The sequence below is a fragment of the Neolamprologus multifasciatus genome, chromosome 18, assembly GCF_963576455.1.
Source record: "Neolamprologus multifasciatus chromosome 18, fNeoMul1.2, whole genome shotgun sequence".
In the NCBI taxonomy this organism is placed as follows: domain Eukaryota; kingdom Metazoa; phylum Chordata; class Actinopteri; order Cichliformes; family Cichlidae; genus Neolamprologus; species Neolamprologus multifasciatus.
Window position 1 is genome coordinate 11293398 of NC_140456.1, and position 12214 is coordinate 11305611.

The 12214-nt window shown below is 37.9% G+C and overlaps 1 protein-coding gene across 1 annotated transcript; it reads left to right on the plus strand.

Moving 5' to 3' along the window:
• Window positions 1-1110: 1110 nt before the first annotated feature.
• Window positions 1111-11952, plus strand: rab31 (RAB31, member RAS oncogene family). Its single transcript, XM_085140173.1, has 7 exons — window positions 1111-1316; window positions 3558-3637; window positions 4825-4906; window positions 6959-7030; window positions 7346-7452; window positions 8976-9085; window positions 9960-11952. The coding sequence occupies exons 1-7, from the start codon at window positions 1281-1283 to the stop codon at window positions 10055-10057; spliced, it is 585 nt and encodes a 194-aa protein (XP_084996299.1). The 5' UTR covers window positions 1111-1280; the 3' UTR covers window positions 10058-11952.
• Window positions 11953-12214: the final 262 nt, after the last annotated feature.

Genomic DNA, 12214 nt, shown 5'->3' on the forward strand with positions numbered 1-12214 from the left:
TCAATTACTGGTGAGCACATGTAAATTGTAGCCCCAGTTTGCATGGTACAGGTTTGGTATTCACCATGTGAAGGAAACCTACAGTATTCTACCTAAATGCCAGATATGGTCAATGGTCTTCATGAGTTAACTGTTATGTTACCTGGTGTTCTTTTTCTTTTTTAACCACAGATTTCTTGCAACATTTACAATTACTTTGTCACAGTCATTCCTCACTCTTCTATGAAAAATAATAAAATCACAAGTATATGACTGAGAATTGCCTTATAAGTAGCTTATTCAGTCTTGATTGTTGTATTTTCTTTTATTTGTGGTCATTTCTATCATGTACCACAGAAACCTGCATAGCTTGTGACTCTGTGGTTACTGTCAGTTTTCCTCGGTGCCCTCCCCAGCTTTCTTTGTTTCGTGATGTTGTAAAGTATGTTAACAGATTGGCCAGGTATACAAAACGTCTTGGCACCTTAATGGCCAAAATCAAGTTGATTTATAAGAAATGCCTTGGCCCATATATGGTAGTAGTTTGGGTGCTGAAAGTGAACAAAGTCTTTATCTTGTCAAAAGTCGGACTACCAACCTTGGTCGGTTTTTCAGTCCTAATGCAGTGTGCGTGCATTTATTCTGCCAATTCTCAGTCCAAACTGGCCCAAGTCCACATACAAAAAACCCACCCAAACCTGGTAGCCATTACTGGGCTGGAGCGCACTCATTTTTGGCTGCCAGGGCACAGCCGGCTGTGTGATGATCCTACTTTAGGCTTTTATTTTTGAAATAAAAACATCATTGTCACAGTCGTCATTGTCTTTGGTTAAATTAGTTAATTTCAAAAATATGTTAAGAGCAGACCGACATTTCACGGTCCTGTTATACTTTCATTGAACTGAAGACCATTGTATGCACTTTTATCTATTCTTAACTAAAGAACACTGTTTTTTAGGGTAAAAATATGTCTAAGATCTTTCATCTCTTATTTCAAAATATAAACATGTAACTGACAGGCAGAGATAAAATTGCAAACGAAGTTGTTTGTTGGAGCCTTTTCGCATTATCTGTGCCAAAACGGCTGTAAGATACCTTTATTTTGAAAGTCACCACCGGATGTTGTAAAATTTATTTTATGCGCCTTGTCAGCCGCTTAGTGGAGATGTCTGTCTGTATCAGGGGCTGGGTTTCTATTTTATCCAAGAAGAGGGGAAAATAATAGAGTTTCAAGCATGAAGAAACAAATACATTGAGTGTACACTGACAAATGATGATTTAAAAACTTTCCAAAACTTACCATGGCTATAAGGGAGCTCAAGGTTTGCCTTTTAGGGGTAAGTGGTTGATGTTTTTGTTGATCCGTTTTGGGGGCAAATTCCTTTAGTCTGCTGCAAAACTGCAAAAGCCGACAACATGTTGATGTTAACAGCTGCTCGTTTACGACTTAATGGTAGAGTCGGTACTTTGTCAGTTCCGGTATTTTATTTAAAAAAAACTCTTTGTCGTCTTCGTGAAATAAGTTGGGAATTTAACTAATATTGGTAGCTAGTAGTTGGCTTAAAACCAGCCTCATCGGTCGGCAGTCATTTTGATTATGTCTTCTCGCATGTATTTTGTAGTTCTTAACAGATTAAGCTCTGCTGTGTAGTGTAAATCTTTACTTTATAACGGCTCTGACAGTTTATCGGCCATTACGTCATCATCGGAGCCAGCGAGCCGTTAGATTTCTTTCTGCGTTAGCGAAACACGTCAGTCTGTCTTTATAAACGGTGACAGGGACGGCGAGAGCGCTTTGGACCGCAAACTGCCGCTTTATCGATGATATTGAAGTCGGGAGCTGGGAACTTTTCAGAGCCTCATAAGGTTTTTAGGCCCCCGCATACCTCCTCAGGGCCCTGACATCCTCACTAAAATATGTTTTTTAAGTCAGCCCAACCATACGCTGACTTTACCCATCTTTTGTTACACCTCTGCATGCTTATAACAAGCGGGAGGAGCAGATTTTATGCACATTTAAAGTCACATAAAACCGTACAGGGGTGTTTATACGATTAAAAAAATGGGGTGCCACATTAGGAGACTGGGTGGGTGGGGGGTCCTTTTTTCTTCATCAGATGTGTTACATGAAAAGTGGGACTGCATGAGAGTTTAAATTATAGACAGACTCAAAGATTAATGTAGATACAATGAGTTGAGCATTATTACTGTTGACATGTCGGTCTTTTGGAACCAGAGGTAACAATTGAGGGGGGGGGGGGGGGGGGCTATCCAGATATCGGTAGCATCGATACCAGCACTGGTTTTGGTATGGATACTAGTGCGATAGAATTGATACTTAGTTTCTATGATCTAAATTCATTTTGTAGTCCATTGAACTGTATCAAATGAGTCTGATAAAACAGACTTTAATGTCTATTTTATTTTTACCCTATAACCCATTTAAACAACAGAAGTCTTTTTGAGACAGGCTACTTGTGCCTTTTTTCCACTAGTACCGATTTGACTCACCTCTACTAATTTTCAGTTGTTTTCAATTACAAGTGAGTACCACCTAAAAACCGAATTGAGTTGAGCCATGCTGAGCCCAGTAGGTGCTAGTGGGGCAAAAAGGCATTACGTTCCAGGTCTCCAAAAAACACAGTTTCAAGATACACAAAAAGCTGAAAGGTGTGTTTTATTGTGTTATCCAATTACTGTGGTCAATAAAATGTATTCAGAATTTGCAAATTGATGGTGATTCATCTCATAAGTCATGACACACCACTCTTCTCTACATAAGTTGATGTTATAAGTTAAAAGTATTGGTATTGGTAACAGCGATACTGGCCTTGTATTTACTTAAAATCTGCAGTATTGCACAACACTAATAAGAGGTGGCTCTCTCTGTGAACCACATGCTCATTTGGCTAACACCTTGTGATTGTGTTGGGCAATTAGTATATTCTGAAAAGTCAACTTACTAAATGGAGTCTGTAAGTAGGAAGTGAGTCTGTGATATCAGTAAAAAAAAATGTATACCAGTATTATCTCGGATGATGTTGGACATGATATAGCCACTGTTTGCAAGGGAAAATGTGTATTCCCAGAGTGGTTGGTGAGTAGTTCCCAGTGGTCGCTTGGCTGTTGCTACAGTAGGTGAAATCAGTGGCAAAAGGACGCTGTGCACAAAAGCCTCTTTGTGATTGCTTTGGTGGCTAGCAGATTGTTGCGCTCACCTGGAGTTAGCATGGAAGATGCTGATTACAGCTGGAACCTTTTGCAACCACAAGAGTTGCCCCCTGCTGGCCGTTAGTAAGAATGCAGGTGAAGTATTCATTGTGAAGACCCTTTATATAAGTAAAAGTGATTATAGTACAAAAGTTTTACCATCAAAATATATTTAAGAAATCTAAAGTGAAAGTACGTGTTACACAGTCATACACCGTGTGTTACTGGATAATTTCACGTTATCATTTTAATGACTTAAATACTGCTGTTGCATACTCTTATATTTGCTATGGTTGTATAATCCAGTAGGTTTAATAGTGACCGCTCACTTTTTGTGTGCATGTCCTGTGACTGATTGATGTTTGCAGGACACTGGAGTTGGGAAATCCAGCATTGTTTGCCGATTTGTCCAGGATCATTTCGATCACAACATAAGTCCAACCATAGGGTGAGTGTTAATCAGCAGAAGGCTTAAGCAGCAGGAAACTAATCAATCGTGTTTGGACACAAAGCTGAAGTAAAGATGTACAGAAATGTACAGGGAGATTCAGCAAGTTAATCAGTAATTTGGCTGAATGAAACTATGCGCAAGCTCAAGTTAAGCTTGTGTTTTTTAGTGATCTCAATCCATTTGTACTAATGGGTAGACTGATAATCCTATGAACTGTCTATAAGCTACAGAAGTTAAACCTAATTATAGAAGAACTGATTACTCAAGAGATAAAACTGAATGTACCTTATTTCATTTGGGTCTTTTATCTTAGCTGAATACATATATTTTAAAGGAATTGCACAAGCCACTATTACCAGACTGTTAGAACTTATCAGACTTTTATTACTATTTAATATTTCTTTAGCCCACACTAAAATTGGGCGGATTGGTGATAGTCATAACCTCCTAGACAATGTAGAACATGTACAGCTCAGCCAAAAGGTCTCCTTCCTGTAAGGGAAACCTCAGCAGGTAACACATAGCTTATTCTAAGCAAACTTTAGCAACTGAAATAAAGACAAACCCACCCGGGAGTCATCCTGCTTCAGCTCCACAACTCCAATAATTCTCATAAGGCGTTCTCATTTTATTACAAATATGTGATTTAATGACATTTTTGAAGTACAAATTTTAGTTAAGTGTTTGCAAGCTTTAATGCACAAATAGGGTACGAGTAGTGGTTGAACACAGTGTAAAAAATGTAACTTATGGGAAAATGGGTTCAAATGAATAATTGCAAATCCACCTTCCAACTTCTGTAAGACTGTGAAAAAACCTTGATTTTACTATGTCATTGCATCTGATTTAAAAAAAACCCTCACTTTGGAGTAACACTTTTGGGCAAAAAGATTGTAGAATTTTTTAAAAATTATAGTTTTTTTTAGTACTTGGTGCAATAAACACTGAAATAAACTGATCATTAACTTCAGCTTTTGCCATCTATACCACCCACTGTTGTGACTATGTTTTTCCTTTTTTTGTTTGAAGGAGGTTTTACATGGCTCTATAGCAACAAACATGCTGTCCCAAACATACTTGTTTTCAGTGTTCTTACTTTCCTGCTGACATGCACAATTTTTTCCCTAGGTTTTTAAAGAGTGACCTAAAAATAGCTGTTGTGAAATGCTTTAAATCATCCACAGAGCGTCATTCCTGACCAAGACAGTGCCATGTGGAAATGAGCTACACAAATTTCTAATCTGGGATACAGCTGGGCAGGAACGGGTAAGTGTACGCAACAGAAACTCCGCATGGACTCGCTGTTAGCTTTAAGTTAACACATGTGATGTTGATTTTCCATTAAACTTTGCATCAGAAAGCTGGTACTTGTGATAGGTAGATATTTATAGGTTATGAAACAGGATGCTTGACACAAGAGTTCAAAGGTCATGAGACATCACGGTGATTAATTTGATGGCTAAGAGGGGGAGGTGGGGTATAGCTGAAGCTTGCCAAACCTGCTTACTGCATGGAAAAAACTAATGCGAGCATTTCCTGCTTATGTGTGAAAAAAGTATGCTGGGACTTCTGCTGTGAGGGTTCTATTATTACATTTGACCGACTGATCTTGTGTGATCAGTGGTGCTGATGGTAAACATCTGTGAACAATACAACTGTGGACACTCTTGAAATATTGATGTCACTGTAGTGTAGTGTTATCATCATGACTGTGGGCTTGCTGATTAAACCTGTGACGTCTGAGTAATTAATATAATTTTAAAAACATGCCATAATATTTTATTCTACATTTATTATCATTCAAACACCATCTGCTTGTTTAAACACACACTTCCCTTACCTGACATTTTTGGGGTTTTAGATACCAAATATAATTGAATATGTCAGTGTTTCTCAAACTTTTCAAAACGAGTACCACCTCATAAAATATATGGCACTTAGAATACCACCCTTATGACCAACATTAAAGTACAATAGTATACGCCTATTTAACACCATATAGTTTACATGAGACAATTTTATTTCTTATATGAATGTTATTTAACTGTCATAAACAGGATGTGACTAGTGATAATAATAACAAATGTACTGCATTAAAACATTCACAGCAGGTGGGATATCTGATCTTTAATTGATGACCACAGTTTGAGAACCACTGGAATATGTTATTTGAAGGCACTGATAATGTTTTTAAACTGAAAAGGGTTTTATAAAATAAACTTCTGCAAGCCATAAATAAATGTAATGAATTTTTTAAAATGGAAATGATGCACTCATTTGATTTCTTATTTAATTGGCCACACATTGTCTACTTTATTAAAATACATACGAGCAATCGTGGCTCAAGAATTTGGAGGTTGCCGGTTCGAGCCCCGGCTTGGACAGTCTCGGTCGTTGTGTCCTTGGCCAAGACACTTCACCCGTTGCCTACTGGTGGTGGTCAGAGGGCCCGGTGGCGCCAGTGTCCGGCAGCCCCAGGGTGGCTGTGGCTACAACGTAGCTTGCCATCACCAGTGTGTGAATGGGTGGATGACTGGATGTGTAAAGTGCTTTGGGGTCCTTAGGGACTAGTAAAGCTCTATACAAATACAGGCCATTTACCATTCTACCGACTGACTTTTTTTATGATTGTTGAGTTAACTAAACTGCTGCAACTTTGGGATGAATTGTATCTTCTCTTATCATTGGCAATGGATATATAGTTGTACTGATGATAATACACTGATGATAGTTGCTGAGCAATGTGCCGGTGCAGAGGAGAAAAGCTGCGCAAGCTTAAAGGAATGGTGCCGGTTTTGACTGATAAGACAAACCAACAGTAACTTCAGTACAAAATAGAAATAATTTTGATACAGATGCCATACATTGGTATAGGAAATGTAAAAGAATATAACCTGAGTGTGATATTTATTCTTAAATTGACATTCGTTTTTGGATTCACTGTTTATAAATGATCTCAAAGTTTGGCACGTGTTGGTACATTATTAGCCGACGCGTTCACTCATCGTTTATCTGCAGTAGGCTAACATTTAGTGAGGTGATTTTTACATTCAGCATTTCTTTACAAGCTACCACAGTTTGTAAGTCAAAGTGAAGGTAACTGCTAAAAGTTAGAAAGGCCTGGGGACTTGAGGAAGTAACTGTTTCCATAAACTCATCATGTAAGAATGTATGGGAATAGTACTCTGCCTGGCTTTTATAAGCTTTTTTTCCCCCTTATTAATCATAGACTGAGCACTTTGGATCATATTTATGTGTGACATACCAAAAAATTAAATCAATTATGCTAACTAATATAAATGTGTCGTCTTTTTTTAGTTTCACTCGTTAGCTCCTATGTACTACAGAGGATCGGCTGCTGCTGTCATTGTCTATGACATTACTAAACTGGTAAGTGTAACAGGAAGTTTACTATTGCTAAACTGGTTAAAGTGTCATGGCTGTTAGCTCCCTGGAAAAAATGAAAAAACATCAGTAACAGCTGTCCTGAACATTTGTAAGTGAAGAATTTTTTCTACTTTTCCATCACTGTGGGATGCTGTGTTTCATGACCTACAAATGTCATTCTTTCCTGGTTTGTTAATGGAAACTCATCTGGGAAAAAAAAAGCAATGAATATATGACAGGAGTTGGAAAAAAACTGCTGGGCATATTCTCATAAACGATCTATCCCAGGATTGACCCCAATGTCTTCTTGTTGTCCAGGATTCGTTCCAGACGCTGAAGAAATGGGTGAAGGAGCTGAAGGAACACGGTCCAGAAGACATTGTAGTAGCTATAGCAGGGAATAAGAATGATTTAGGAGACATCAGGTGGGCTTCTTTTTTTCATCTCTCTCTTTTTTTTTAAATATTTGTAGTTTTTATTGGTGATCTTGTACAGAAGGAACTTTACAACATACATGGGGACAAAGATCAGATAGCCATATAAATTGTTGGTCAACATATCCAACAGAATTTCAATTTCTCAAAACTGTAGTAAGATGTAAGTAATAGTTCCCAGTTTATTTCTCTAACTGGAGGCAGTTGATCCAATCTTGGTGTGATGTCCACCTTATAGTTGCTTACATAGGTAAGGAGAGTCACTTAAATAAAATCGCTTCTCAGCTCTTTAATGTACTGGTCCGTCTGGACCAGAGTTTGTTGAATTTGTCTTTTTGAAGCCGCAATCTTTCATCTCTTTTGTTACAAATATGTTAAAAAAAAGTTTCTACAGACACTGTTAGACTGAGTTAACAAACAAATGTGAAAATGGAAATAATTTACCTCAAAAGGGGTCCAAAGTTGAGGGATTTTCACAGTGAGCAAACTGCAGACAAGAAGTACAAAGCATTGTGTTGCAAGTCTTTAAGAGTGAAACAGGACAGCTGTTAATTTAATCCGGGATCTGAATCATCGTCATCGTCTAGCCATGTCCTGTCATACCACACTGAAGTAAGGTGGTTAAGCCAAGGACCTGTGCATTTCTTGAATTTCGTCACATGTTCTGTCAATGAATAGCTCGTTAATTGTGGTCGTTTTCAGAAAGTACTTCTATTTTTGTTTTATTGCCTGACAGACTTGAGACCAAACTAAAATATATATGTGGCCTATGAACTAAAATAATTTTAACACCCCTGTTATTGGAGGTCTGTGGCATCACATCAAAGGACTTATTTGTACCAAAGCAGCAACATGACCTTTCTCTTTATGTTTAGTGATGAAGAAGTTGTGTTATTATTCACTCTGGTCCCAATTATAAGTCTTCTTTTATTGTATCCCTTCCTTCAACAATATATGTGCAGTAAAGTCACACAATACTGTACAAAGGTGTGGAGTCGCCACCTTATTTCTGTACATTTTGTACGTTCTTGTACCTGACTATTTTCAGTGGACTGACTTTGTGTGTTGAGCCACTGACCTATGAAACAGTCAAGTTTAAAAAGTCCCTTTTTAAGTGTTGCCTTCACATTACAGACAACTTAGCAAATAAACAATTTTCAGTTGTATCTGTAGACATTTTGTTACTGGCAGCCTGTCACAAATACACATCTTTTGTTAACATTTTTAGTTGAATTCATGAGAGATTGCAAAGATAACACCCTTTGACAGGCATAAAATGGCATTTCTACCCCAACAAACTGATTCCCAAAGTGTTATAAGCTGAAACCCCGATATATTTTGGCACGGTGTGCAGTTTGTCCTTAAAAGAATGGAGGAAACTGCACAATCAGAGGTGAGAAGAAGTGTCAGGCCTGAAAAAAAAACATGTCTACATCCAGTTAGAAACTCAACTGGTGAAAGTGACTGATTAAAATGCAGATTTTCCATCTGAACTCTGTTCATCTTTTTTACAGGGAAGTTCCTATGAAGGAAGCTAAGGAGTTTGCTGAATCAATTGCCGCTATTTTCATTGAGACGAGTGCCCGAAATGCTGTCAATGTTGAGGAGCTCTTTCAGAAAATCAGTAGGTTTTGTGGCTTTTTGTTTTCTCCATCAGAAGTACTAGTGTGTCCTGTCTTGTGCTTGATTTAGAGTGGCCTAAGCAGCCTGCTGCACCTCCCCAGAAAAGTAACTACACTTTTATAGCAGATCAGCTCTAAAATCTTCTCTCTTGTCTGCATTTCAGTGAAAGTAACTGTTGGTCATGTTAAACACTAATCTATGTTAATACCCTAGGGAACTCCAGCTTCCTCTCATAGTCCAAAAACGGATTTGTTAGGTCAACTAACGAATCTAGATTGGCTACAGGCCCTGTGATTGAGGGTGTCCTGCCTAGGATGTACCTGGCAACTTGCAGTATGACAGCTAGAATAGACCCTGAAGTGGATGATCAGTTAACAAAGTGGATAAATGTGACAAGAGACAGTTTTTTTTAAAAATGTATCTTTTGTTTGTGCTCAGAATGGAAGCAGAAAAAAGCTCTGACTTGAATTATTCAGTTCCAAACAAAAACTTGGACTCTACATTTGCCTGGAACCTGCAACACAGCATGACTCCAAATGATGATATGAAACATGCAGTTTGTAATGCACATTTTCTGTTTTAATTGCATTAAGGTTCTGCCATAATGTAGGGGATACATTTTAAATCAAATATAACACAGTGAAAGTTTTATTTTTATTCCAGCTAAATGATGCTGGGATGTTTTGGTTCAACGCTGTGTATCCTACGCTAAGCAATCTCCTTCCTTTCATGTGGTCATCAAAAAAACTGCTCTGCCTTAATTTTAGTAGTAGTGAAGCAATGCCAAATACAACTCAGCTAAATTTATAAAACTCTTTGTGTACTTAAGATTACTAAATCTGATGTGGAATCTCTTTAAATGTCTGTATTTTTAGGTAAACAAATTCCACCCCTGGAAAATTCTGAGGTGGACAGCAATGATTCCTTTAAACTCACGCGACAGCCTGCTCCATCCACCAGGAGGTGCTGCTAGTACCAGCAGCGGCTGATAAGATTACTTCCCTCCGCACTAAGGACCCCACCAGCACAGCAATCCACACGGCGTCTTACCCTAGTGACAGCACAGTGAGCAGACTGAAGTTGGCCTGCACGTGTGGTTGATTGCAACATGAAACAGAAAAACCTGCCAGCAGTATTATATGCGTCAATCCACCAGTTTTAACATGCATGTTTATTTAATTTATTCCTAGCAGTTTCAGATCTGCTGAAGTCATGAAGCAGAAAGCCTTCAGTTTGTCCCCCTCAGGTGGTGTTCTGGCTGAACTACTGTGTGGTGTGATACATACAGAAGCTCATTCGAAATTTCAACTCATTTTATACTCTGACTTTAAAATTGAGCACAAATTAAAAACAAGTGGAGCTGACGTGTTTTATAAAGACAGGAATTTAATAGTTGTTTTCATCACTCTCCTTCTCTGTAGACGATCATAGCACTGTGGCTCTTAAACACATTGAAATTCTTAATATCAATTTTTAGCAAGTCTAACTCCTCCACCCATGAAGCATTTGTGCACATGTGCCACATTTAAATAAGAGGTCGTTAAGAACAAACTTAGACGAGCATTTATCTCTGTAGCTCAAATGCGACAGGTTTACATTCCTCACGTGTTTTTCACGCACATTTGCTTTAGACAGGTTTTAACTGTAGTGCTGCAGTGGGAACAGCTTGAATCACAATTACAGCGTGACACCCCCGGCTGAAACACTGTGACCAATGCTAGAACTGTTTACATAGTGATTTGTTAAAGATGTTTTCTACATGCTGAAGTGTATTGAGATTTCATTGCAGGGAACGACTGTATACAGCTGCCAGTCGTGTTTTTGTTTTTTCATGCATTTTACCTGTAAAAGGGGTCACTTTTGTATTGTTGATAAGAGACAAGAACTGCATGTATTTGACTTTAAACATGTGTGCAGCTGTTATATTGCATATACTAACCAAACTCTAAAGGAACTGTGGGAGCGCAGCCCTAACCGTTTAAACCGTTCATCATGCTCATAGCAGCACTTTGCATATTTACACAGTATCAGCTGGGAGTTGCTTTAATAGTAAAAATGTTAACTATTGCAGTTCTCCTTAACTTCAGCATACAGTAGAAATTATTTGAAGGAACATGAAAATTAATTACAATACTGACCAATTAGTTTTGCATTGTCATAGCTTACATTTGTAGTTTACATTTGTACTTGAGTTACTTATTTACATTATAACGTGTACAGTTTTCATCAACAGGTATGATGGGATAATAGAATCAAATTTTGACTTTGTAATGCCATAAATATAATGATATTTACCGCCCTATATATGGGAAAATATACCAGCCTTCATTCAGAAGTCTTCTAGTCTGTGTGGCCTTGCTTATCTGAAAAACATACGGTGCATACCTTTAGGTATATGACGCAGTTTTTTAGCTCAGAGGTTAATTTGGAGCAAATGTGCGGCATGGGACTACAATCTTCCACTAAAATGTACCACTCAGTAATTGGCTTAAGATAAAAACTGAAATGAACTTAAGAGCTTCTTAGTACCAGATATAAACAAAGTTATATCAGCTGGAAGAGTTATGATTGAAAACAACCTTCATACAATGCAGACTGGATTTCTCAGTGCGCGTTGTTTGGACCCCTTTGTGAGTTGAGATGGCGACACAAGTGCCTTTTGTATGTTTTTCTAAACAAAATGTATGACATGGTTAAAATGTGCATACTGTTAGAATTAATTACTCATGTCTGACCAAATATATACATAACTGCCATTCCTTTACAGTCACACTCATACTGTATGCTGCAGTCATGCTTCTCTGTTTACTCTATAGACCAGATTAACATCTGTATATTAATCAATGTAATAAAGAAGTAAAGATTCAATTCAAATTTTACTCTTTCCAATAATGAAATACTGAAGTGTCATCAAAGATCTCAAACACTGCCAAAGGATTACAAACTAAGCTGATGTCTGTACAGGTTCTCAGTCATCCAGTAGTCTAGAGAGCTTGAAAACAAAGAGGCAACTGAACTGATGATATTTGATCTATCAATCATCCAACAGTCTTCTTCAGCTGTAAAAGTAAAAGGGGGTGAATCCCACTTATTGTCAAAGAAACTCTGGAGAATTTTAGCCAACAAGCTT

Coding starts and splice junctions, on each gene's coding strand:
- rab31 (XM_085140173.1), top strand. CDS start 1,281: ATGGCTATAAGGGAGCTCAAGGTTTGCCTTTTAGGG. Junction 7,031..7,345: donor TCTATGACATTACTAAACTG/GTAAGTGTAACA, acceptor CTTGTTGTCCAG/GATTCGTTCCAGACGCTGAA. Junction 9,086..9,959: donor GGAGCTCTTTCAGAAAATCA/GTAGGTTTTGTG, acceptor CTGTATTTTTAG/GTAAACAAATTCCACCCCTG.